General features: G+C 41.6%; 1 protein-coding gene across 2 annotated transcripts in view; it reads left to right on the forward strand.

The window, feature by feature from the left end:
- The first annotated feature begins 370 nt into the window (after positions 1-370).
- Positions 371-27,548, forward strand: part of Ift80 (intraflagellar transport 80) — a 116,846-nt gene continuing 89,668 nt past the window's right edge. The window contains exons 1-5 of one of the 2 annotated variants that reach the window (XM_040752654.1): positions 371-525; positions 11,004-11,085; positions 15,841-16,062; positions 19,625-19,735; positions 21,554-21,622. In XM_040752654.1, coding sequence (XP_040608588.1) covers positions 11,049-11,085; positions 15,841-16,062; positions 19,625-19,735; positions 21,554-21,622 — 439 coding nt within the window. In that variant the 5' untranslated portion in view covers positions 371-525; positions 11,004-11,048. Of the gene's footprint in view, positions 526-11,003; positions 11,086-11,788; positions 11,857-15,840; positions 16,063-19,624; positions 19,736-21,553; positions 21,623-27,548 lie in introns of those variants that run through there. The other variant, XM_040752655.1, reaches the window with a different exon arrangement.

The raw sequence follows: 27,548 nt of genomic DNA on the forward strand, positions 1-27,548 counted from the left end.
AAAAAAAAAGTGCGGCGGCGAGTCCCACCGCGGTCTTCGGGCCGCCCGCGCGCATGCGCGGGGCCCTCCCCCGGCCCCCGGGACGGTGGCGCGAGTGGGAGGTTCAGACTGGGAGGGGAGGATGAGCAGGGCCGCGCCTCTCCCGCGGTCCTCAAGAGGAGCACGGTTGTGCAGAGCGCAGCCTGCGCGCCGCCGGAACGACGGCACTTGGAATACCCGGGGATCGACGGCCGAATTTTCATAAAGAGGAAAACAAAACAAAACAAAACCCAGCCCCGCAGGGCCCCGCCCACAGCTGAAGGCGGGGCCCCGCTGTCCAATGCCACCAGTCAGTGAGAGGGCGGGCTCACCTAGGGGCGGGGCCTGGGGCCAGCTCCCGTGACTGGCACCTCGCAAGTATCGCGGGAACGGGGAACGCTCTCAGCGCTTAGGAATCACTATGGTGACGGGAAGGTCGGGAGGCTGCTTGGTAACGGGTCTTAGCTCTGGGAGCGATCGCCGCCGCTTTCTTTCCGGGAACTCGAGGTAACTTTCTTCCCTCCAGAGCCTCTGAAGAAAGGGCTTGGGAGCCGAGCGGTCAGTGGCACCTTGCCTTGAAGGCGTGGCTTTGCGGAGGATGCGTTACTGTGCGTCTTCCCGCCAGTAGGGCGCTCTCTGGGTGGAGGTCGTGGGGTGTGGAGTTTACCCGTGAAGCCAGGAGCCTGGATTGCAGAGTGATGTTGTGGTCCACATAGGCATAGCAGTGGTTTGTTAACTGTTCGTGTTAATGTCACTAATGAAAAGTTCTGGATTTAAAATAATTATTTGACCAACAGGGCTCCCAGTGGGAGAAACGATTTGCTGGTGTTGACTAGTTACCGTTATGGTGGAATTAGTTCATAAGTAGCATTTGTGTGCATTGCACTGTAAAGGAATAACCAGGATTATCAGACAGATGTGACAGTTCCTATTCCCGGAGACCTTAGTTTCGTTAATGGGCTTTTACCCGAGTTTGAGGATAGTAGTGTTGAGGATAGTAGTGGTTAGGATTGAGTTTCTAACCCTCCGAAAATTGTATACAACGTTTTGTGTGTGCTTTGTTTTCCTGGAGGGTTAATTTTCCTTTAATTTTGAAAAACCGTCTGAGTCACCCCCCAACACACACAAATGTTAAAGAATCACTGATTGATTTGACTGCCTTCAGTATTCATGCAGCAACTTTTGAATTTAGAACGGTTAGCCTCATTCTTTCTCTTTACCTGTTTAGGTCTGATACGTTAGAGCAGCAATAAACCTATTTTATGAATGGATTTACATTGTTTCTCTGAAATGACTCATAGATGCATAAACAGTTTGAGTGACTATCAGGAAGTGTTGTAGAAGAGGACACCAAGTGTAAGAGTCGCTGGGGTTTGGGGATCAGTGTGGTTTGAATAAGCATTTGCTTAATCTTATAATGTACCTTTATATTTGTAGTTGAAAATAAACGGTCTTTACAAATCAGTTGCCTCCTTAAAGCTCAATGAATGGGGGGGGGTTTGGAGGACTGGCAGGGTTACTAAGGGGGTGAACGGGTTCTCTTTAGGGGCTATGGAGTCCTTTGTATTTCCAGATGTTGTAAAATACTACAGAACGGAGTGGAAGAGATACCTGCTATGAAAAAAGCGGCCTGGGGCAGGGTGGGTGGCTGGGGTTGGAAGCACTTACTGCTCCTGCAGAAGAACCATGCTCAGTTCCTGGCACCCTTGTAGCGGCTTGTAACCATCCGTAACTCCAGTTCCAGGCATGCCCGGAGTACACAGGCATACATGCAGATAGATACTCATACGTGTAAAAACCAATATAATAAAAAGGCAGACTAGACACATTGAAGAGTGCATGTGCTAGTCAGAGCAGAATCTACCGGAAAAATGTAAGTCTGAAACACGGAGGCTGTAGAGATGATTCTCCAATAGGAACACTCTCCAATAGGAACACTCTGCTCTTGCAGAGGCCCTGGGTTTCATTCCCAGAACTGACACTGGGCAGTTCACACCTGCCTGCAAATCCAGTTCAGGGGACCCAACACCCACTTCTGGACACCAGCTGTAATAGACAAACACATGCTCACATGCAGGCACTCACATACACATTAAAAAATAGAAAGCTACCCCAGATCCTAATATTTCTTTAGTTATATGATTGGGCAATTTACTCATAAAGTGTCTCTGGGAGTGTTTGTTTGTAAAAATCAACAGACAATGTCTATCCCATCGAGTTGCTTGTAATTGATGTTACCTCTGTGACGACATTTAAAGTGTGTGCTAAGTATCAATAATGCCGTACCAAACTAGAGGAAGAGTAGCTTATGAAGGATCTCGAAAGGCAAGTCTAGAGGATGGCTATAAGCTGTGTACGGTGGCTATTTCTGTAATCCAAGCACTTGGGAGATGAGGCAGGAGGTTTGCTATGAGTTTAGACCAGCCTGGTCCACACAGTGAGTTAGTTAGAGCCAGTGCTATACAGTGTGTGTGTGTGGGGGGTGGGTTGGGGAAGTAGAACGAGGATAAGGAAAAAAGTTATCAACAAGTACTGGAGTGGGAGTGGGTTATGTCCTAGGAAAAGAGAGCAGTAATAGCTTTAGTTAGGTTGATATTAAATAGTCTTTCATGTGGTAGGGGAGGAAGGAGTGCTTATGCAATAGAAAAGAAAGAACTTATTTTAGACAATATTCCTTTTATAGGTTTTGGTGGTTAAGAGTATAAGCCCTTGCACACAGTCAAATACTGCTCTTTGTGAGTCTTTGAATTAGTGAAGAGGTAACAGGAAGACTATAAATACTAGTTTTACTAGTTTGGATGATTCCTGTCAATATGGAAAGTTTTAACAGTTAATGTAAAAAAAGTGGTTTTCAATAAATCAGTTTATGTAATGACAATGTCAAATTTAATTGAAATTTACCCATGCCCTTTCAGAACAAATATTTTTTTCCTTCTTTTTTTTGAAACAGGGTCTCATATAGCTCAGGCTGGCCTTGAATTAACTATGTAGTTTAGGCTGGCTTTGAATTTCTAATCTTCTTTCCTTCACCTCCTTAGTAGTTCTGGGATTAGAGTCAAGCATCATAATTTGTGACAGCATAAACATTTTCATAACAGCCAAAATTAAGTTACATAATGAAGAAAAGCTACAACAGAACACCTACAGAGTAGCGTAAGTCTGATTATGAACATGATGAAGTAAGACATTCAGGGATTGGCAATGTAGGCTTAGTTGGTAAAGTGATTAAGAGACCCTGACTTTGATTCTCAGCACTGAATAAAACCCATAATGGGGGGCTGGGAAGATGGCTCAGTGGTTAAGAGCACTGGCTGCTCTGCCAGAGGACTGGTGTTCAGTTCCTAGTACCCACATGGCAGCTCACAACTGTCTGTAACTCCAAGTCCAGGTTATCATCCAGGGTATCCAACACCTTCATATAGACATACATGCAGGCAAAAACACCAATGCACATGAAATAAAACAACAACAACAACAAAACCAACCCATTATGGATAGCATACTCCTGTAATGCTAGCACTCAGGTAGAAAGACGGGAATAAATAAATTCCAGATTATTTTACACAGTTGCTTTAAGGCTAGCCTGGACTTCTTTGAGATTCTATCTCGAAAAACAAAACAAAAGTTTGGGTGTGGTTGTCTAGACCTTAAATTCTATCACTCAGGGCAGAAGCAGGTGGATCTCTTTTGAGTTCAAGATCGGTCTGGTCTACCCAATGAGTTCTCAGAAACAGAAGCAAAAACAAAACAAAATAATGGAACAGGAATAAACATATTAGAGTTTTATCGTTTAAATAACAGAATAGCACCACCAGAACAATCATGTTGATGAAATACCATCTTTAGTCTCAGGCCTGCTAAGATTACAAGATGACACAATCGAAATTGCCTTGATAAAAAAAATATTGTCTCCTATAACTAAAAAGTTATATAAGCCAGCCGACCCTACCACTGTTCGTTCTTTCTTTCTTTCTTTCTTTCTTTCTTTCTTTCTTTCTTTCTTTCTTTCTTCCTCCTCCTCCTCCTCCTCCTCCTCCTCCTCCTCCTCCCCCTCCTCCTCCTCCTCCTCCTTCTTCCTTTTTGGTTTTTCAAGACAGGGTTTCTCTGTATTGTTTTAGAGGCCGTCCTGGAACTCGCTCTGTAGACCAGGCTGGCCTCGAACTCACAGAGATCCACCTGTCTCTGCCTCCCGAGTGCTGGGATTAAAGGTGTGCGCCACCAACGCCCAGCTACCTATATGTCTTATATGTATATAGTAAATTCTTCAACTAGGTGTTCTTCCTAGAGTGTATTCCTTCTACTGTATCTCCTTCTTTGAGTCAGTACCTCTAATTCAAAATAAGGCATGTATAGTATATTAGCAAAGTCAGTGTATCTGTGTCTCAGCTATAAGAAGAGCTAGAATGGAAATAGACCTCCCTCCCTCCCTCCCTCCCTCCCTCCCTCCCTCCCTCCCTCCCTCCTTCCCTCCCTCCCTCCCTCCCTCTGTCCCATCCTCCCTTCCTTCATCCCTCCCTCTCTCCCTCCCTCTGTCCCATCCTGCCTTCCTTCATCCCCCCCCTCCCTCCCTCCCTCCCTCCCTCCCTCCTTCCCTTAATAAGACTCAACGTAGGGAATTTCCCAAACATAGGACATATACTTGCTCTTGGACAGATATAAAATTGTTTAATCAGCCCTGAATTCTGGGCATGTTCCTTTGTCTACCTGGATAATAGAAAATGCTATCTTAGTTGGGTATGGTGTCACACACCTTTGATCCCAGCACTCAGGAGGCAGAGGCAGGTAGAAATATGTGAGTATGAGGTCAGCCTGGTCTACATAGTATGTTTCAGGACAGCCAAGGCTACATAGTGAGACCCTGTCTCAAAACAAACAAAACCAAACAAAAAACAAACCAAAAACCTATCTTGTCATTTAATTGTATTTGAGGCTAGGCATTACTTTATGCTTTTCATTGCCCATTTACCATGTTATGTATTTATGAACTGTAAGTCTATTAAAATAGAAATGCCTGGCCCTGGAGAGACGGCACTTGTTAAGAGCGCTCGCTGCTCTTGTGGAGAACCTGGTTCCCGGCATTTACATGGTAGTTCTTGTCTGTAACTCCAGTTTCAGGGATCCAATCCGCCTTCTTACTTCCATGGACACACACATTGTGCACATACGTGTGTATAGACATAGCATTCATACAAATAACATACATAAATGTAAAAAATAGAAGTATCGTATGTTAATTTCAGTTTCTCGTTGCTGTGAACAAATATCTGGGAGAGGCGACTGGAGGGGAAGAGTCTCTTTTGACTGTGTGGCTCAGAGGCTGTAGTCTGTTAAGTGGCCATCATGGCAGCCGTCAGTCACAACAGAGAACGTTCGTGATGGCATGGACATGGAGAAGTAAAGCCGGGGCTGTAACCCTCAAAACTTGCTCCAGTGGCCTTTTCCTCCACCAAGGCCCCTACATAAGGTTTCCTTACCCTCCAGTGTCACAAACTGGGGACCAGGGATTCAAGCATATGAGCCTCTGTGGTATTTGTGTAATTTCACACTTAGATCATATCCATTTTCAACATCCCTGATTAAATACTGTTAAAGGAGATCATGCTCTCATAGTCACCCTGTTTCTATTCTTCTCTGGTGGTTTTTGTGTTGCTTTTTGCCTTCAAGCATAGTGAATAGTATCTTAAATTAAAGGTCTTTCATAGCTACTATCCAGTTTCCTTTCATTTGCATACATGTCTACTTTTGCAACACCACACACACACACACACACACACACACACACACACACACACTCCTTATCTACCCACCTAACTGCCACTTGTGGTTGTGGAACTTAGAATCCATAGGACAATGTCTAGTGGGTTGGAAGTTGAAGTAAAGTTTATGGTACACATTTGATTCCAAAGGATGGAAACTGTTGATCTGTGTTACAATACAGAGTCAAATCCCTTCTGTTCTTGGTCTTAAGGGCTTCATTAACTGATTGGATTAAGTTCAGTCACATACGCAAAAGAATATGTTTAACTTTTTAAAAGGTGATGGTAGATGCTATCATTTGTTAAAAGTACCTTTCCAACAATTTGATTAGTGTTTGTTAAAAAAAAATAAAAATGAAAAACACTGCTGTCTAGCCAAGTTGACATATAATATTAACCATCACTGGGATCAGCTTTTGGGAGATCTTTCTAGTTAAACACTTGCTTTGCCTTCTGGATTATTGAAATCCTATCTGTTTTCTGACTCCCAGTCCTTTTCATCTCCCCTGCTCCCATTGTTTTTTGAGTGGAATCCATAGTCACCTTTATAGAACTCAGTTCAGATAAACTCACCTAGAGTATGATGCAAATAAGTTAAAAAAAGACAAAAAACAAAAAACAAACATTGTAGCCAGACTATGGTAGCCCATGTCTTTAATCCCAGCACTTGGGAGGCAGAGGCAGGCGGATCTCTGTGAGTCAAGGCCGGCCTGGTCTACAGATCGAGTTCCAGGACAACTATGGCTGTGACACAGAGAAACCCTATCTCACTCCCCACCCCACCCCCCAAAAAAAACAAATGTTGTAGGTCAGGACATATCATGTCTTCAGCCATACACCCTGTGCTCAGTCCTCAAGTCTTCTAGAAGAAAATGGAAGCTTGACTTTCCAAGACCCTGCTCCCTTTCTGACTGCCTGCTAGTGCTGTCACTCCTGTTTTTGTGTTTTGAGGTAACCTTCAAAGCATTGTGACTAGTGTGTTTAGAAGGCTCTCAAGGGATAAGATCGGGGACATAATGATGAGTTCCGGCTGGCCTGCAACAGTAGAGGCAGGGATGATGGTGGCTTTGGCTGTGATGCCGCTGTGGAGTGACAAGGTTGGGCATTACTGTGGTGTTGTTGAACTTGGATTTTTTTGTTTATTTTGTTTTGACATGAGGTCTTGATGTCTAATTTAGATCAGTTTGAAACTTATCTACTGCTTTAACATTTTAAATGCTGGGATTACAAGCATGTGCCACCACCCCTACCTGGTACTGTCAAATTATGATAAACACATTTTATTCTTTCTCAAGCCTTATAAATGTCCACCCACACTGCACCAACAACTTGTAAATGATTTCAGCATCAAAGGAACACAAAGAGCATTGCTGTTGTTCTGTTTCCTGTGTAGGTTTAGCTTTGTGTTCTAGAAATTCTCTACTGCTTCCCTGACCCACTACCAGACACCAGTGCTTGGTCAGATGCCTGCGTAATAAAGGAAAGCACTCCTCGTGATCGGGAGACCGTGATCAGAACTCCTCGTGATCGGGAGACCGTGATCAGAGACCGTGATCAGAGACCGTGATGGAGTGCATTGACTTGACTGAGGGCAGAGCAGCTTTGTGCACCACTGGCAGGACACAGAAAGGGGAGTGCAGCATTCATTTGACTTTCTCCAACTTTTTTTTAGCCAATCTTGGATCCAAGCCACAAGGTGCCACAAGCCTACATTCAGGGTAGGACTTCCTTCCTCAGTTAAACCTAATGAAACATCCTCACAGGCACACCTTTAGGAGTGCCTCATTTCTGCCCTCGGTGGTCCTTAATCCAGCCAAGTTGACTATGGAATTAACCACCACACATGGGCAGATAAAAATACCTCAATGTAACATTCAGGCTGTTCTGCACAGATATTAATTTCCTATATTTTCTTGTTCAATACTGTATCAAAATGTGCGTGTGTTTCACGCAGATGATTTCAGCTAAGTGGAATATGTAGGGAAAGTTGTTCCCAGCATTAGGTTGTCATTCTTATTTAACTCTTTGGCACCAGATTTCTGAATGGCTGGTGAACCATTAACAAAAACATACTGCTTTTACTGTGTAAATTTTGATTCCTTCTGGTGAAGAAGTATCTTAATTATTATGGACATAATTGAATTTCACCATTTCAAATATCTTTTGGGTTTCTGGTCGTTATCCATGGTTTGTCAATTCCAGAAGCAGCAAGAATTCTGTAATGCTTTGCATTTATTTTAATCTGAATTAATGTGAAGAACCAGGTCTTTATAAAGTGTTATTCCCTCTTTTCTGACTCCTAGTGATGAACCAGCCTGCCTCCATGTTATGTTTAGAAGCTGTCTTGTAGTAAGGACAAATAGGCTCATTTCTCCTTATGATTAAATATGTTTCTCAAGGATCAAGCTATGCCCCACCTTAACTACAAATGGTCCTACTGCGTGTTCAGGAAATGACAACCATGTCTGGGTTCAAAAGTTGTGTTGACTGTCTTGCAACTCTGCTTCTGAGCTGTAAAAAGCTCTTATCTTCCCCATAGCCAGTGATGACCTCTTGAACCCTGCCTTTAGGGGGAGACAACCAATGTACATGAATAAAAAAAGCTTGCTTTAATTAATTGCTTGCTTTGATTAATGTGGCCATGATGATTTGGGTTGGTGGTCTTTCTCCTGGCATCTTTGGGATTAATTCTAGTTGGAAGGGTCTGATGGAAGGAAGGAAGGATTTTTGAGGAAGGTAGTTGTTACATAAAAAATAAAAGACCCAGAGACTGATATTGGGGTTCAAGCTTCAAGCTGAAGATAAGAAAAGCAAAGCAGCCGGCCACTAGCTCTTACCTCTGCCTATGCCCTCAGACTGCTCCCGACTTCACTGCTCCAGATTCACTCAGACTGCTATGCTCTCCTCAGCGTAGCTAGAAACTAACTCTCAGACTGAATGCCTTTACCTTTTATACCTGTCAAATCCTGGGATTAAAGGCGTGAGCTCTAAATCACTCAGGTAGCCCAGGGTGGTCTTGGACTCATAGATCCTTCTGCTTTTAATCCTGAGTCCTGGGATTAAAGATGTGCTCCACCACCACCTAGTTCCTATAGCTAACTAGTGTGCCTGCTTTGCTCTTTTGATCTTCAAAAATAATAAACAATATATAGCCACACTTAGTACCAAAAATGAGCCTATGAAGTGTGCCTGAAGTCATATTTGTTCCTGTCTACGCCACATATAGTTTTGTACTTTTAAAGTTTAAGAGAAATCACCCAAAAAGAGAAGTGCTGAGTGCTTTACACCTTGTCTCTCCAGAAGACCTCCTGAATTCAGGGGCGAGAAATGATCTCAGTGAGCCCCGTGATTATTTTTTAATCTCTAGTCAGCACCTCCTTTGATGTAGTTCCCTGTAATTTTAGACCTGGTAAAGAGATTTTCACCCCTTTCAATTACATTCTCACTTGGATTTTTGTTTTCTGTATTGTCTAGTGATACTACTCAAAAAGAATATAAATGTAAATTGGACTCAGACAACTTAGGGTTTTCTTTATGTTGATCCTTTAATTAATTAGGGAACCAGGACAGGCATGATAGATGGAGCACAAGCCATGGAGAGCATATTAATCATAGTTGATTATAGCGAGACCGAAAGGGGAGAGACAGACATGACAGAGGGAGAGAGGAAGATGAGAGAGAAGAGATGATGAGAGAGGAGATGATGAGAGAGAGGATGACAGAGAGTGTGTAAGTGGGCAGGGGGTCTGTCCTTTAAAGGGGTCCTTTGCACCTGCGTACAGACTGGTTCTCATGGAACTTTGGGCTGGCCAGAGTGCTGCCTGAGTGCGTTCTGCCAGGTAACTGGCCTGGCCAGTGTAATGCCTGAACCTTTCATTAAAGATGTATTTATTTGGAGTGTGTTTATTATGTTTTTAAAATTTCATTTAATAATTATGTGCTGGTTTTTGTTTTGTTTGTTTGTTTTGGACAGGTTCTTTCTATTATGTAGCCCTTGTAGTCCTGGAACTCACTGTGTAGACTAAGCTGGCCTTAAACTCATAGAGTTCCCACCTGCCTCTGCCTCCCAAGTACTGGGATTAAAGATGTGTACCACAATGCCCAGTTACATGCTGTATTTGCTCAACTTAAAAATTTCTTGAGGTGGTGTTTCATTATACTGCGATGTTGGCCTTGCTCATGGGTTTAAGCAGCCTTCTTGCCTCATTCTTCCAAGTAGTAGCACCCCCACACCCAGCTTGCATGGCTTCCAAAATAATTTATCACCTTGTCCTTACGTAAATCAGTTGTTCTTACAGTGTTAGGTGTAGCCATTAGGCCGTTTTTTCCCCCCACAATAGATTGTAAGCCCCAGATTGAACTACATGGTGGATAATACTGTATTGTTTCCATATTACAGATTTAAGGCACTTAAAAATATCTTAGTCTTAGAATTTAACTGATATATTCATTAGATGGGATCAAAACTGAGCTATGATTGAGGGTTTCCTGGTTTGCCAAATGTTTTAATTTGGTCTTAGGGCAGCCTTTGGAAATTCTTTTTTTAATGGTTCATTTGTTCATTGTATGTGTGCATTTATGTATATGTATGTAATTATGTATGTATATGACATACATGTGGAGGTTGGAGGACAACTTGTAGGAGTTGGTCCTGGGTATCGAACTCAGGTTGTCAGACTTGGCAACAGGCACCTGTTCCCGCTGAGCCATCTTGCTGGTCCTGGGAATTCCTTATCTATTCAGATTTCTTTTTTAGTTTGTATTGTGCATATTTGTGTGGGGTATGTGCATGTTAGTACAAATGCCCTCAAAGGTGACAGGATCTTCTGGAGCCTGGAGTGACAGGTGGCTGTGAGCCACCAGCACAAGGCTCAGGAATCTGAACCTGGGTCCCCTACAAGAGCAGTGCATACTCCTTACTGCTGGGCCATCTCTCCAGTCTCAAACAGATTGATTTAGTGGTGTTCTGGAACAGTAGGCCTGTTGCATGTTAGGAGAACCCTGGGTGCTGACTGAAGGGTGCCGTCAATTCTTGACCTTATTGTCATAGCCACTAGTTTTCCTCCTCTCCCCATGTATTTATATTAGAGGGATTGAAGGTGCTGTTGTGTTCCTTGGGATGCAAAGGATGCTTGTGTATGTGTGTGTGTACTCGTGTGTGTGTGTGTGTGTGTGTGCGCGCGCACCCAATTGTTAATGCTGCTATATGTTTTCTTTTTCTTTTTGCAGTGGATACAATCAAGTGGTTTTTAAACTCTTTCTGGAACTGGAGACATGAGGCTGAAGATATCTCTCTTAAAAGAACCAAAGCATATCCTTTTAATACTGTAAACTTCACTGCATTCAACTTGTTATGATACTGTCATAGGTTTTCTTCTGCTTTTCTAAAGTCTATTTAATAGTTACTTTTCATTTCTTGAATGTTATTTTATAGACAAATTGTTTTCCAAGTTGTAGGTATTTCCCCAAAGTATACTATGAGCCCAAAGTCTTACTTCCAAATATTTACTGACATTTTTATTACTCTACTTCTTAGGTATTTAAAAACAATCCTTTGTTTAATCTAATACAATCTTAAAAAGAATCTTTAACAAAATCTGTATTAATTGGCCAGCCAGCAGTGTCTCACACCTTTAAGCCCAGCACTCTGGAGACAGAGGCAGGTGGATCTCTGAGTTTGAGGACAGCCAGGGTTACACTGAGAAACCTTGTCTGGAAAACCAAAAGCAAACAAGAAGTCCGAATAATTCAGTTTTGCTTTATTTCTTTGTACTCCTGAGAAAATAGAAGACAAATTAGGGAAATCTGAGCAGTAAGTCCGTTATTACTTCACAAAGGAAGGTGGCAGTTATTAATCTTTTCTTAGATATACAACTTTTATATATTGTCAGAGAGCCTGCAGTGGAGTTGATGGAGTACAGCTGACCCCCCCTCTCACTCTTCATTTCAGTCAGTTCTTAAGGTATTTCCTGTGGATTCTATTGCAGGTCTGTGAGGGAATAAGACACTTAATGTGGGGTGAGACTGTTCGAATTTATCATCCTGGCAGCATTCAAAGATCATGTTTAGGAATTTATTTGAGGTTTGTTTCTTTGCTTGCTTGTTTATTTTGTTGATGTGGATTGAACCCAAGCCCACCATGAGCATATTAAACTCATATTCTACCATGAAACTATATTCCAAGCCTCCCATTTTTAAATGTTTTTATTTTGGCTTTTTTTGGGGGGGGGTTCTCTGTGGCTTTGGAGGCTGTCCTGGAACTACTCTTGTAGACCAGGCTGGTCTTGAACTTACAGTGATCTACCTGCCTCTGCCTCCTCAGTGCTAGGATTAAGGTGTGCGCCACTCACCCCCTGGCCCCAGCCCCCATTTTTATTTTATCTTACCAGATGTCAGTCTGCCATAGATGCGAAATGAAGAAAATCTGGTCCTTCATCAGAAGTAGGGAAATACTGATTTAAACATCTACTTCTCTTTTTTTCTATTTATTTAATTCTTAGTAAAGATATAGTTTCTCTCCTTTTTATATCAATTTTCTATCTTTTCAAAGGGTGCTCTCAGGAATTCATGCCACTATTGGTGTCTGGTGTTTGTGTTTACCTTTGTAAGCTGAGGAATAACTCCCATTTTCGATTTTCCTCACCCAACAATTCTTTCATTTTTACTCGTAGTCACTCTATATATGCATATTTTATGACCTTATATAAACTGCTGTTGTTTTGTTCAGAGATGTATGTGTGTGGTGTAGGTTTTACCTAAGCTGCCTGTCTTGGTTTTAGCAATAGTGTCAGAGGCTGGAGAGATATCTCAATAGTTAGAAACAGTGCTGTTCTTACAGAGGACCCAAGTTTGGTTTGCTGCCGGATCCTCCTGCAGGTAGAGCTGGGGAAGGGCTGGTCCAGCTGGTCTCTTCCCAGGGCTGAGCAGGACGGTCAGTGTCCATGACTCAGACTCTCCCCCTTAGTTACCGGGGAGAAAGCACACACTGAGTGGGGAGACTTGTGGAGCAGGATCTCAGTTTATTCCAACAGGCAGGAACTTATATAGGGCTGAGGTAGGGGATGGGAATCTTAGGATGGGGTAAGGTACCCTGAGGAGTTAGTTTTTTGGTAGTGATCCTTTCCTGTTGTTATTTTGCTTAAGATTAGAAATTAGAAAAAGGAAAAAGAAAGTGTTGCAGGAAACAGGAACCGGCGCTATAGACGGAGCACAAGCCATGGAGAGCACATTAACCATGTTTATTATAGCGAGACTGAAGGGGAGACAGACATGGGAGAGAGAGTAAGGTAAGGGAAGAGAAGATGAGAGAGATTAGAGAGCGTAAGTGGGCGGGACTGACTCTTAGAGGGGTCTTTGCATCTCCGCAGCAGGCTGTACTCATGGAACCCTGGGCTGGCCAGAGTGCTGCCTGAGTGCATTCTCCCAGGTATCGGGGCAGGCCCGCGTAAAGCCTGAACCTTTCACTCTCCTGTACTTTCTGCCTTGTTCAGAGCAGCACAGTACCCCTTCCTTATGATGCTGTTTTTAACATCCTCACATTGTCTTTTTCTTTTTGCTTAATCCCTCATTTTGAATTAACTAAAAAATCTTGGAACACATCATACTGATTATGACTCAGTCTCTCTCTGTTTCTTTGGAAAAAGTTTGTTCACATAAGGTAAAAATAATGTTGGTTAAAAAACAAAGGTGAGAAGATTGTATCAGAATCATAAGAGAACAGACAACCTAACCAGGATGGACCTGGTGACCTAGAAATAGAGAGATAACAGGAGGAATCATCTATGTAAGAAATATGTAGAAATACTTTCTCCAGGTACACAATGCTACTAGCATACACCAGGTTGTCCTGAAAGCAGATGTGGGATTCTAATTTACTTTTTCATTCACTTAGGACAAATCAGAGTCTAAAAACCAAATAAGAATTTGGGGAATTGTATTTATTCCTATCCAGTAAATTGTAACTGATACTTCAGTGTCAGAAAATTTGGATTATTGGAGTGGTGAGATTGTTCACTTGGTCACTAGCTCAGACTGAAAGGCGATCCTGCCTCCATTAAATCTCAGACTGTAACCTCTCCTCAGCGTGGCTGAGAATCCTGGGACTTGAGTGTCTTCCTATCTTCAATGTGGCTGGAGAATGAACGTCTGATCTGACTACTGAAGACCCTGCTCCTGTCTTTATAACCCTCTAGTGCTGGATTAAAGGGTGTGATCCAGGTGCTGAGATCGTCTTTGTGTGAGCTGTTTCTCTTTAGGACTGGATCGATCTTGTGTAGATCTGGGTGGTCTTGGTCTCACAGAATTCTGTCTACTTCTTAATCCTGAGTCCTAGGATTAAAGTGTGTACCACTACCTCCTAGCTTCTGACTGCTGGTGTGTCACCATTGCCTGATCTTATAGCTTGAGGCTGACTTGCTTTTCTGAATCCTAAAGCAAGATTTAATAAATCATAAATAATATATCACCACACACACTTGCACACAATCACACATAGTAAGTAATACATTTAATTTTAAAACTTAGAACCCTGTATTGTCCATTAGACATAAATCATCCGTAGAGCCCTAGGTTTGTTCTTGGGAGCATAAGTGAAAAAATAAGACTAGGTAACTAAAATGAAGGCAGGAGAAACAGTAAGATGGTAGTTCCAGCTGTTAGGCCCTGGCATCTCTAGAAGGCTACCATCAGTGTGTAACTGAGAGTTCACTGTTAGAGTTCAGTCTTCCTAAAAGTAATGTTTTTAGCTCATAATCTCTGCACTTGGGAGGCAAAGGCAAGTGGATCCCTGTGATTTTGAGGCCAGCCTGGTCTAGATGATAACTTTTAGGCCAGCCATGGCTACACAGGGAGAGCCTGTCTCAAAAAGAGGGAGAGGGCTGGAGAGATGGCGCCGAGGTTAAGAGCACTGACTGTTCTTGCAGAGGACCCAGTTCAATTCCCAGCACCCACATGGCTCCCACGCTTCTATAACTCTGTATCTTAGTTAGGTTTTTACTGCTGGGATAAAACCCGTGACCAGGAGCAACCTGGGGAGGAAAGGGCTTCTTGTACCTTACAGTTCCACATCACAGTCCATAACCACTGCGAGACAGGGCAGGAACTCAGACTGGAGGAACCTGGAGACAGGAGCTGATGCATACACAGGCCATAGACAGGTATTGCTTACTGACTTGTCTCTCATGGCTTACTCCGCCTTGCTCCCTTCCCAGGATGCCCAGCCCAGAGGTAGCACTGCCCACAGTGAGCAGGGCCCTTCTGCGTCTCTCCTCATTCAAGAAAAATATATCACAGGCCAATCTTGGGGGTCATTTTTCAAAAATTTCAGGTTCCTTCCTTCCAGATGACTCTAGCTGTGTCAAGTTACATAGATCTCTGAATTAGCCATCTCCTGACTTCCATAGATACCAGTCATGTATATGGGGCACAGACATACATGCAAGCAAAACACTCATACACAGTAAATAAATCATACATGTTAGATAAATCTAAAACAGTTGTAAAATTATACCTATATATGGATTCTGATAACTTAAGTAATACATGGATAACTATATGTATCCTTTGCCCCCTTTCTTCCTGCCTATCTCCCAACATCATTTCCTACCTTTTGATTTTTACTTACTGATTTTGAGTGTTTGTGTCTTTTGGCATGCTTAAGGAATATCGTTTTTTTGCAAAATTTTTATTCCCTCTCTGGCTTTCTTTAATTTCCATCCTTACAACTTGTTTGGAAGAAGTTTTCCTTTATATGGAAAAAATATTAAACATCATACAATGAGCTGAGTGGTGGTGGTGCACGCCTTTAATCTCAGCGCTTGTGAGGCCAAGGCAGGCAGATCTCTGAGTTCAAGGCCAGTCAGGTCTATAGAGTAAGTTCCAGAACAGCCAAGGCTACACAGAGAAACCCTGTCTTGGAAAAAAAAAAAGAGAGAAAAGAAAAATCACACAATGCAAAAAAATATTTGGAGAAACTTAAAAACATTTGGCTACTTTGATTTTCATGCCCCACATCTTGCCTTTAAAGATTGAAGCCTTTTTTGCTTGCGTCTCCTTAACACAACACCACATCAGGAATTAGTGAGCTGTGTGGGTTGGACAACGGCTGAGGAGCTGTACTCGTGCAGCGATGACCACCAGATAGTGAAATGGAACTTGCTAACCAGTGAGACCAGTCTAATAGTAAAGCTGCCTGATGACATCTACCCCATAGATCTTCACTGGTTTCCCAAAAGTTTAGGCGTGAAGAAACAGACGCAGGCAGAAAGCTTTGTCCTCACGAGTTCTGATGGTAAGATTTGCTTCTTTGTTTGTTCTATTGGTATTTTGCCTGCATGTATGTCTATGTGAGGGTGTTCGATCCTGGAGTTACAGACAGTTGTGAGCTACCATGTGGGTGCTGGGAATTGAACCCAGGTCCTCTGGAGGAGCACTTGGTGCTCTTAACTCCTGAGTTCTCTGTCCAGCCCTCTGACAGTAAGTTTTCAATGAATGTCCTGTGTACACGTGTGTATTGAAAATGGAGAGTAGCACTAGGAAGTGTGCCTGGAGTTGACATGAATACTCTGCTATTTGACGTGGAGACCCTGTCATAGCCACATTCTCTTTTTTTGTGTGACCTTGGTGATTTTGAAGGATTCAGGCCTGTTGCTTTTGTTTTTCTTGTTTGTTTTGCTTTTAGAGACATGGTTTCTCTGTGTAATAGCCCAGGCTGTCCTGGAACTCATTCTGTAGACCAGGCTGACCTCAAACTCACAGAGATCCACCTGCTTCTGTCTCCCCAGTGGTGGGATTAAAGGTGTGCACCACAATCACCTGGCTTTTTATAGAAAGCCCCTTAATTTGTCTTTTTAACCGTTTCTTTATAATTTGATTCAGCTTACAAGTTTTAGTGGGAATACTGGGAGCCCCATAGTGTTGATTTGAAACATTATTGTGATGTGAATGCCTAACAACAGGTGCTTTCTAAGTTAATCTACTGTGATGTTACTGTTTTCTCCCCCGCTTTTTGATTTGTTTTGCTTTATGTGTTTTGCCTACATATATGTATGTGCACCGCGTGTATGCCTGATGCTTGCGGAGTGTAGACGAGGGTGCGGTTAGAGACATGGTGGTTGTGAGCCACTGCGTGGGTACTGAGATGTGAGGCTGCCCTCTGCAAGAGCCAGTGCTCTTAGCCACGGAGTCATCCCTCCCGCCCCTGTTTTCTTCCTTTTGATAGCTTGCTACGAAAATACATTTGGGACTACATAAAAGCATTCTGCTCCTTCTTAGACTTTCTCCCATTCTAAAAGTCTACGCTGGTTCTTGCCTAGGTCATTTATTCCCAGTGAAGCTGCCAAATGATAGCTTTTCTATCTCTATAATTCTATCACGTGTTAAATTGTTGGTATTCTGTTTCAGGGAAAATTTTCTGTCCCATGGCCATTTGTCTTACTTGGTTTAATGTTAGGTTAGCCTTATAGATGTTTATTTTATTTCTGTTACCATAATTTCTTAATCTTGATTTTGAAATTGTTCCATATTTGTCCACTGAGAGTCCCATAGATGGAGCCAGCTACAGTGGTGTTTGTTTTTGTTGTGTACACGTATTTGTCGTTTCTTGAGCACTTCCTTACTGGCACAAGGTGTCCCAAGCCAACCTCATAGTTCATAGTCCCATTTTCTAAGTCAGCCGTTTTCCAAACAGGCCTGTTTTTAGATGCTTAATGATACTTAAAAGCCAAGATAGGGACACTGCTTGTAGTATTCCTTCTAATGGGGTGTGTCTACTCTCCAGACTCTTCATCAAACAGAAGTAAGACATGGGATGACAAACGTACACTCCAAAAATTAGGGCCGTTCAGATGGCTCAGTGGGTAAAGGAACTTGTTGCCAAGCCTGATGGCCTATTCAGTCCCTAGGACCCACACTGTGGGAAGGAGAAACTGACTTCTGCAAGTTGTCCTCTGGCTGTCATAAGCACTCTCTGGTGCATGCATGCCCCTTTCCTACACACGTAAATACATGTGGGAATTATTCTACATGCATGTCACTTTCTACCCAAACCTTGAATGCATGCCCCTTTCCTACACACGTAAATACATGTGGGAATTATTCTACATGCATGTCACTTTCTACCCAAACCTTGAATGCATGCCCCTTTCCTACACACGTAAATACAGGTGGGAATTATTCTACATGCATGTCACTTTCTACCCAAACCTTGAATGCATGCCCCTTTCCTACACACGTAAATACATGTGGGAATTATTCTACATGCATGTCACTTTCTACCCAAACCTTGAATGCATGCCCCTTTCCTACACACGTAAATACATGTGGGAATTATTCTACATGCATGTCACTTTCTACCCAAACCTTGAATGCATGCCCCTTTCCTACACACGTAAATACATGTGGGAATTATTCTACATGCATGTCACTTTCTACCCAAACCTTGAATGCATGCCCCTTTCCTACACACGTAAATACAGGTGGGAATTATTCTACATGCATGTCACTTTCTACCCAAACCTTGAATGCATGCCCCTTTCCTACACACGTAAATACAGGTGGGAATTATTCTACATGCATGTCACTTTCTACCCAAACCTTGAATGCATGCCCCTTTCCTACACACGTAAATACAGGTGGGAATTATTCTACATGCATGTCACTTTCTACCCAAACCTTGAATGCATGCCCCTTTCCTACACACGTAAATACATGTGGGAATTATTCTACATGGATGTCACTTTCTACCCAAACCTTGAATGCATGCCCCTTTCCTACACACGTAAATACAGGTGGGAATTATTCTACATGCATGTCACATTCTACCCAAACCTTGAATGCATGCCCCTTTCCCACACACATAAATACAGGTGGGAATCATTCTAGATACATGTCACTTTCTTTCTAAACCTTGATGTATTTTGCTAACACCAATTCTAATTTAATACCACAGAGTTTTAGCTTTTCTTTTTCTAATACTTGGAAACAGTGAGGAAGTACAGTTTTCATTATTAATATGTACACTCATTCATTTAATTCTGTGATATATAATTTTCAAAATTAATAACCCAGACTAGACTACTATAAAAAAATAAAAATACTATTTTTCCCTTTAGCACTGTCTTCCCCTCTCCTCCTCTCCCCCACTCCTCTTCTCTTCTTTCACCTTCTTCTGCCCCCCCCAGTCTCACTCTGTGTCCCAGGCTATCCTGTATAGCCCAGGCTATCCTTGTACTCACTGTATATAGCCCAGGCTATCTTTGAACTCACTGTGTAGCAAGGCTGTCCTTGAACTCACTGTGTAGCCAAGGCTATCTTTGAACTCACTGTGTAGCACAGGCTGTCTTTGAACTCACTGTGTAGCCTAGGCTGTTCAGGAATTCACTCTCCTTCTGCTCTTATGTGCTGACACTACAGTTGTGCCCCAGTCTGTGGGCATTTGTCGTCTTTACAAATATGTTTTATATCTTTCAAGTGTATATAACTATTTTCCCTTCTGTAATTAATTTGGATTACTTCAAAAACTTCGGATTAATTTATCTTTTATTTAGTAAGAGATTGCTTTTGCTATTCAGGGCTTAAGTATATTTTAAATTCAAATCACCCAGTTTTTTTTTTCCTTACTAAATGAAATATATTGTATGTGAATGTTTATCAAGTGAGATTTTTTTGCATCTTTTTATTAGACTTGTGTTCCTTGAGATTAAGAATTATGACATTATTTGCTCTTATGCCTCTAGTGCCTAATAGTTAATTATTAGTTGATTAATGCTAATTAATCTAGTAGTAGGAACTCAACAAATGTTTTAGTATAAGTTAATTTAATGAAGTAGATTCTCACAGATAATTTCTTTTAGGTAAATTCCATCTCATTTCCAAGTTAGGAAGAGTGGAAAAAAGTGTAGAGGCTCATTGTGGAGCTGTGCTTGCGGGTAGATGGAATTACGAGGGGACCGCATTAGTTACAGGTAAGTTCTCTGCAAATTTGCCTCTCCTTGCTGTGCTGGGATCAAAACCAGGGCCCTCCACATGCGAGGCTAATGATCTACCACTGAGCAATATCCTCCACATCCGAAGTAATATTTTAAATGAATTTGTTTCGTTGTTTTGTTTTTTTCAAGAGAGGGGTTCTCTGTATTGCTTTGGAGCCTGTCCTGGAACTCGCTCTGTAGATCAGGCTGGCCTAGAACTCACAGAGATCTGCCTGCCTCTGCCTCCCAAGTGCTGAGATATAAGAAACCCTGTCTCAAAAAACTAACAGCAAAACAAAACAAAAGATCAAGTCCCTAGAGTAGATAAAAGTTACAACTTTCGAAAAATTACAAACTTGAAAATCTTCTCAATTAACTTAGCTTTATCTCTTGTCTCTCTCCCACCCCAGCCCTACTCCGGGTAGGACTTAACTGTCTTTACTGTATTAGTCATGATTGCTGCGCAATGAGTTACCTCAACACTCACAGCAAACATTCCTATGGCCTGGCAGCTGCTTTAGTGGGTGGGTATTTGTGGTTCCTTCAGGTTGTGACATGTGGCTGCAGTCAGAGGATGGCTTGACTGTGCTGGAATGTCCACTTCCGGCTTGGCTTACACACATGGGTGCTGGCAGGAGACGTTAATTCCTTGCCACATAGGCAATTCTATAGGGCTGATGGAGTGTTTTTATAAAATGGCATCTGGCTTCCCAGGGATCCAAAAAAACAATAGCAGGTTAGAAGCCACAGTATCTTTTGTGACTCACCCTCAGAAATTATCCTCTGCCATTTCCATCCCACTCTGTTCTTTAAAAACAAGTCACTAAGTACAGGCCACACTGAAGCACACGAGGATAAACACTGTGCCCCTGAAGAAGGAATAGCAAAGACTGTGCAGATGTCTTTAATCTATCCCTTAGGCCTCTTTAGGAGGAGTTAAAAATTGTTATTGTTTTAGGACATGTCCTCTGTCTCACCTGTATCTTTCCTTCTTTTCCTATGGCTTCTTTTTCAGCATGTAAATGTATTTAGATGTGAATTATTTTAAAAATTAGGCAGGAAATATAAATCCCAGGCTCAGTAGTAGAGTATTCATCTACTGTGTACAAGGATCTAGCTTTGATCACTAACACCACAAAAATAAAATATAATAACTAAATAAATCAAAAATCCTGCTGGGTGTAGTAGTGCATACCTTTAATCCCAGCACTTGGAAGGAAGAGGCAGGTGGATCTCTGTGAGTTTGAAGCCAGCATGGTCTACATAGTGAGTTTCAGGACAACCAGAGCTACATAGTGAGACCCTGCCTTGAAAAAACTCAAAAAACAAACAAACAAAAACCAAAACCAATCAACCAAACAAATAAACAAGAGCCAACCAAACAAACAAAGAAACAGAAATGCCTTTCTTAAATGACTTTCTGCAGTGCCACACTTCTCTTCTCAGTTAAGATGGTTACCAGTGGTCTCAGTATTTCACTCATTTCTTCTCCTGCTCCCTGGTGGTCAACTGCAGTAGAAAATACCCTGAGAATATTTTCTTTGGGATTCTAAGTGGAGATTACAGTGACAATTGGAAGTAGTATTTGAGTAACATATTCCTAAGTTTTAAGGAAAATAAAATTTTGGATATGGAAGTTAAGTTCTATTGATGAAAGTTTTCTTTATGTAATTTCTTTTTAAATCTACTGTTAAAACGTACTCTATTACACTTAGAATAAATTTTATCTGAATTTTAAACATGTAGATGCTTGTTTATATATGTAAGTGTAAACTCAAGATTATTTTCTACAGATAATTTTTTTGTCCTTCACAGTTGGAGAAGATGGACAAGTGAAAATCTGGTCAAAGACAGGGATGCTTAGGTCAACATTAGCTCAGCAAGGTATGCTTTACAACTGGTCATGTCATTTCATTTCCACGACTATGCAACACATGTGTCTCAACTTTTCCTTTTTTTAATAAATAACAGGTTTTAGGCTTAGAGAGATGTCTAAGAAGTTAAGAGCCTTTACTGCTCTTGCAGAAGATCTGGGTTCAATTCCTAGCACCTGCATGGCAGCTCACAATAGTCTGTGAGTTCAGTTCACAGAATTTGATACCCTTTTCTGACTTCCAAGTGCACCAAACATGCACATGGTACACATATATACATGCAGGCAAAATATTCAGACATATAAAATTATACAATACATAAATTTAAGAAAATACTTTTTTTCCTTAAAAAAGGAATCTATGATAGTGGTTGAAATTGACTTTGGTCACACTTAAAACCTGAATTCTATTACTTCTCTTTGGATTTAGGAACATCTTTAAAAAGACTTACTTATTTTATGTATGTGAAAGTTTTACTTGCATGTTTGTTTGTGTACCATGTGCATACCTGGCACCCGCAGAGATCAGAAGAGGGCAGGGTGTCAGATACCCTGGAACCACAGTTACAGATGGCTGTAAGCTACCTTGTGGGAGCTGGGCCTTGAACCTGGGTCCTCTGAAAGAGCAACAAATGTTCATTAGTGGTTGAGCCATCTCTCAGCCCCTATATGTTTTTTTATTATTATTACATTTACTTGTGGGTTTACATGTCTTCACCCAAAGATGTACATGTGGGGGTCACAGGTCAATTTGTGGGAGTTAGTTTTCTCATTCCACCATGCAGGTTCCAGGGATGGGACTTAGGTCACAGGCTTGGTGGCATCTTTTCCTGCTGAGTCATCTCATTGGCCCTATACTTTTTCTTACATTCTGTGATGCCAGATAGACCATGGTAATATTATTTGAATTAAAATATATTTAAAAAGCCAGGCATGGTGTGATGACACCTTTAATCCCAGCACTCTGGAGGCAGAAGGAGATGGATCTCTGTGAGTTCAAAGGCTGCCTGGTCTACAGAGTGAGTTCCTGAATATGCAGAGCTACATTATTGACAGGCAGGCTTTTTCTTTATGTTAATGAATCTATATAAAGGCAATTGTAGGCTAAATACTCTTTTTAAATGACTCTGAAATATTTAGAGTATCTTGTACATAAAGTGGGTCTAGATGTCTCATTAAGACTGTCTAGATAGGCATGGTACTGCATGCCTGTAATCTCAACACTTACGAGACAAAGGCAGGAGGATTGTGAATTTGAGACCATCTAGTAAGACCTTGTCTCAAAATAGCTCATTGGTAGAACACTTATGTAGTACACAGAAGGCCTTGGGTTCAATCCATGGTACTGAAAAGAAAGAATGAAAACCATGTAAGAGAAGATATTAAACATATCCTCTTCATTTAAAAGCAGGCGGAGTGGACCATGCCTGTAATCCCAGAACTAGGAACCTGAGGCATGAGGATACTCACCAGTTTGAGGCTTGTTCTATGTAGCCAATTTCTGTCTAGCCTGGCTATGCTGTCTCAAAACAACAACAAAAAGTCCCAATAATTTGGTATTAACACTCCTTGTAAGTTATGTTGAGCTTTGATTTCTGTCCTAATAAAGGGGAATAGGCACAGTAAGGGTGAAGCTTGGTGACTGACAGTGTTTAAAGGATCACCTTTGAACAAGTGCAGAAAGGAGAGGCAGTAAGTCAATATGGTGGCCTCTCCTGTTGGGGCTTAGATTACACGTAAATTCCTAGAGTGTATCGGATTAATGACCTAGAACACAAAGCAATATTACATTTACCTACATATATATGAGGTGATCTTGCAGATGACTGTTCAGAATTATATTATAAATTATCTATAACTATTGCCACTTTAAAAATGATGTTTACTCGTAGACTAATGTTAAAGTTACATTTCTTTTTCATATTAAGCAATTGTTAACAGAAGTGACCAGAAAGAAGTACTAAGTAGTTTTTTTCTTTTGAGATAAAATCTTTTTACTGGTAATCTTGAAGTAGAATGTTCATTGATGAGTAGAAACTTAATTCTTTAGGAAGTCATAGGTATGTTTCATGTTTTAAAGTTGATTAATTACTAATTTAGAAGTAAAATTATGAAATGTATCTTTAGAAAGTAAGTCTTACTTTAGTGGGCACAATGGTTTTCTTTTGTCTTTATAGATTTTTTTTTATTCTCCAGATTTATTTTGGTAAAAAAAATCAGATATAACCTTTCAAAAATTACATTAATATTTAACATGCATTCAAATAACTTTCTTTTTTTTTTCCAGTTTAAATTTAGATAAGAAACGAGGTTGCTTCACAAGTCAGTTCCAGGTCCCTCTCCCATTCCCTCCTCTCCTCCCGTGCCCTCCTCCCAACCCCCCCCCGTTATCCCCTCATTCCCCCAGGGAGGGTGAGGCCCTCCATGGGGGTGTCCATAGTCTGTCATTTCATATAGGGCAGGGCCTAGACCCTTCCCCAAGAGTTCAGGGTGAGAGTGCACCTCACATTGTTCTATGGGAGTCCAAAGTCCGTGTGTATACTTGGGATGGGTACTGATCTGCTGCCCAAGGCTCAATAGGTTCCCTAGGCCTCCTCACTGACACTCAGATTCAGGGGGTCTTGATCAGTCCCATGCTGGATTCCCAGGCTGATGCCTGGGATTCAAGAGTTAACCTTTGTCTGGTCAGCTGTTTCTGGGGGTTAAACCAGCCCAGTCTTAATCCCTTTGATCATCAGTCCTCCCTCTCTGTTACTGGCTTTCTTGAGTTCAGCTCAGTACTTAACCAGCCACTAAATGAAGTTTCTGTTTCCCAGACTCTCTGGCCATAGGATTGTAGGCTGGCACTCCCCAGATCTATGTCTAAAATCCATATATGAGAGAGTACATGCCATGTTTCTCTTTTTGTGACTGGATTTTTTTTTAAATGCTGGATCTGGAGCTCTAATCACAGGCCCTGTAATTTCTAGGCAAGTGCTATCCTCACACTATGTATAGCTCTAGGCCCCATAGATTTTCTTGTACCATGCCATCAGCAGTCAGAAGAGGGTGTCAAATCCCTTGGAACAGGAGTTACAAATGGTTGTGAGCCACCATGTGGGTGCTGGGAGCCAAATCCAGGTCCTCTGTCAGAGCAGCCACTGCTAACCACCACCTAGCCATGCCTCCAGCCCCTTCCTGGTTGATCTCTTTGCCACATACTATGCTTGAATCTGTTATTTCAGACTTTCCAAGTCTACAGTAGAAGCTTGGAGTAAGTTGCTTAATATTACTATTATTCAATATAGGGTAATGATACAGTTCTATGTATTAATTGTGTGCTGTATTTTATATGTTAGGGATCTAAAAACTGAACTACTGCTTAGCTTACAAACAAGGAAATGTTTTAAATTCGTAATGATACTATGCATCAGCATTCTAAATAGCAATCATTTCCTTGGTATAAAAATGACTTTGAGAGCCAGGCCGTGGCAGAGTCAGAGTCAGAGTCAGGTGGGTCTCTGAAGCTAGCCTGGTGTGTGGAACAAGTTCCAGGACAGCTAGGGCTACACAGAGAAACCCTGTTGGGGGTAGAGGGTGTCGAGGACTTTGAAACTGTTAACCATTTTTGCCTTGTTTAATCTTATTCGCAGTCAAAATTTATGTTAATTATGAAATTGATAAATAATATTGTTATACTTTCTATTTCAGTTATCCTGCTGATATTTCAATTGAATAATCTGCTGTTAAAAAATTAATACTATAGAGCTCTATGTTTAATTCTTGAGTTTTTAATTATTGATGTACTTTTCTAGCAAGGCATACTTTTCCTGTTTCATCTCTGGGAAAATCATTAGAGAAGTTAACTTGTTATAAGGACATATTCCAGAAGGTACAGGTCCTGATGACGTATAAAGTAAGTTCCAGACCAGAATTTGAGAGCAGTTGTAAATCTAGACTACTTGAAGGCTAGGTGCTAATGTCTCAAATTAGAAAGCCAGGAAAGTCAGCCTCCTTTACAGGTTCTGGAGATTTGATACAAAAATATATCACATCCAAATTACTCTAAAACTCATAATTCTATGAACAATGTTGATAGTTCCATTGTTATTTTTCTACATTTTATGTTAATTACACTTTTCTTGTTTTGAAAAGTTTATTCTCTGGCATATATGCACACAAACACACACACACACACTACATTTAGTTATTTAGTGTACGGATATGTGTGTGGGTGAATGCATGCCATGGTATACATGTGGAGGTCAGAGTCTAACAGACCCCAGCCCTTAGTAGGACCCCCCCACCTTAGCACAACTGACGCCATATTAGAAGCACCATTCAGGCCTTGAAATCCTGCATATCGGCTGCAACTCCTGCCAACACAGGAGCAAAGGCTAAGTCAGCGGTTACAGGGAAGCCTCCAGAATGTACTAACCCTGCCCTTTTTTTTTTTTGGCTTCTGTAGTTCCACTCCTTGCTAACTGAAATTTAGCAATCAGGATGTGGTTATTGTGCATAAGAGACAGAATTGGGGGCTTGGGGCTGTATGATTTGGGCAAGCTTCCCTGTGCAATTACCAGCAGGCAATAAAGACTTTCTCATTGACTTTAAGAGTGTCCCTGTGGTGGTGTCTGGTGGGCTAACCTTACAACGAGAGGACAGCTTACAGTTGATTCTTCTTCCAGCGTGTGGGTCGTGGGGTTGAAACTCAGGTCACTAGACTTGGCAGTATGTGCATTTCCCTGCTGGGCCATCTTGTTGGCCCTTACATTTATTTGTAGATGAAGAGAAATTAGTTCCTGAATTCATTTCTTTCTTTTTTTTGAGATGGGGCTCTGGCTGCCCTGGAACTCACAGAGATCTTCCTGACTCTGACTCTAACTCTGGGATATAGGGATTAAAAGTGTATGCCACCATAGCCAATCTTGTTAACTAGTAGAGATTCTCATATGGAAAGTTATGACTACTAAGTTTTTGCATAGAACACAATAGTCATAACTCCTTTTGATATTGAAGATGATTCCAACTTGGGTGGGATGCAGTTTTACTTGGCTTAGAAATGAGGAATTATCATCCTTGAGAAAAATATGTAAGTTGTGAGAATTAAGTCCTATCTGTGTTACATTGTATATTTTGATTTTGGATTGAGATGTTCAATTAGGTATGTAAGGACATTTCTTCCTGTTTTCAAACAAGTAGAGTAATGCAAGGTGGAACTCTGTATGATGAAGTAGTACAGATGTCTCTGGGCAAATGGAAATGTGTTGAAGATCAGAAATAAAGGCTAAAATTTAACTTGGGAGTAAGGTAAAAGGTGAAAGAAAATTGAAGTTATGGGGAAATTGAGAGGTAGCTGAGGACAGAAACAGAAGAAACAAAAGCTTTTATTTAGGCTTTTTTTCTGACCTAGTGACATATGTACATAAGAAGTTGTGTTCTTGGAACGAGTCCTATTTGATTATCTGTAGTTAGTACAAGCCTTCTACAGGTAGAATGAAAAGGAAAAGTTGTTATTATTTTTAATGGGATCTCACACAGTGACCCCAGCTTATCCTGCTTTAACCTCTCCAGGGCTGGCATTACAGGTGTGGGCCACTGCTGTCCAGCTGGCATTACAGGTGTGGGCCACTGCTGTCCAGCTGGCATTACAGGTGTGGGCCACTGCTGTCCAGCTGGCATTACAGGTGTGGGCCACTGCTGTCCAGCTGGCATTACAGGTGTGGGCCACTGCTGTCCAGCTGGCAACTTCATGCTTACTATAGTGAACAGCAAAGGAAGATACTGGTTGATGATTGTAGGACAAAGCCATTGCTAGTAGTTGCCAGTGGCTATTTAATGCTAGACTTCACTCTAAATATTTCCATTCACCCTATAGACCACATTCAGTTCTAGACGAAGGTAGCCACCGCATCGCGTTAGTGAGCATTTTGTTTCTAACATAGCCTTTAGTAACAG

Source organism: Mesocricetus auratus, unplaced genomic scaffold (assembly GCF_017639785.1).
Source record: "Mesocricetus auratus isolate SY011 unplaced genomic scaffold, BCM_Maur_2.0 Super-Scaffold_100009, whole genome shotgun sequence".
In the NCBI taxonomy this organism is placed as follows: Eukaryota; Metazoa; Chordata; class Mammalia; order Rodentia; family Cricetidae; genus Mesocricetus; species Mesocricetus auratus.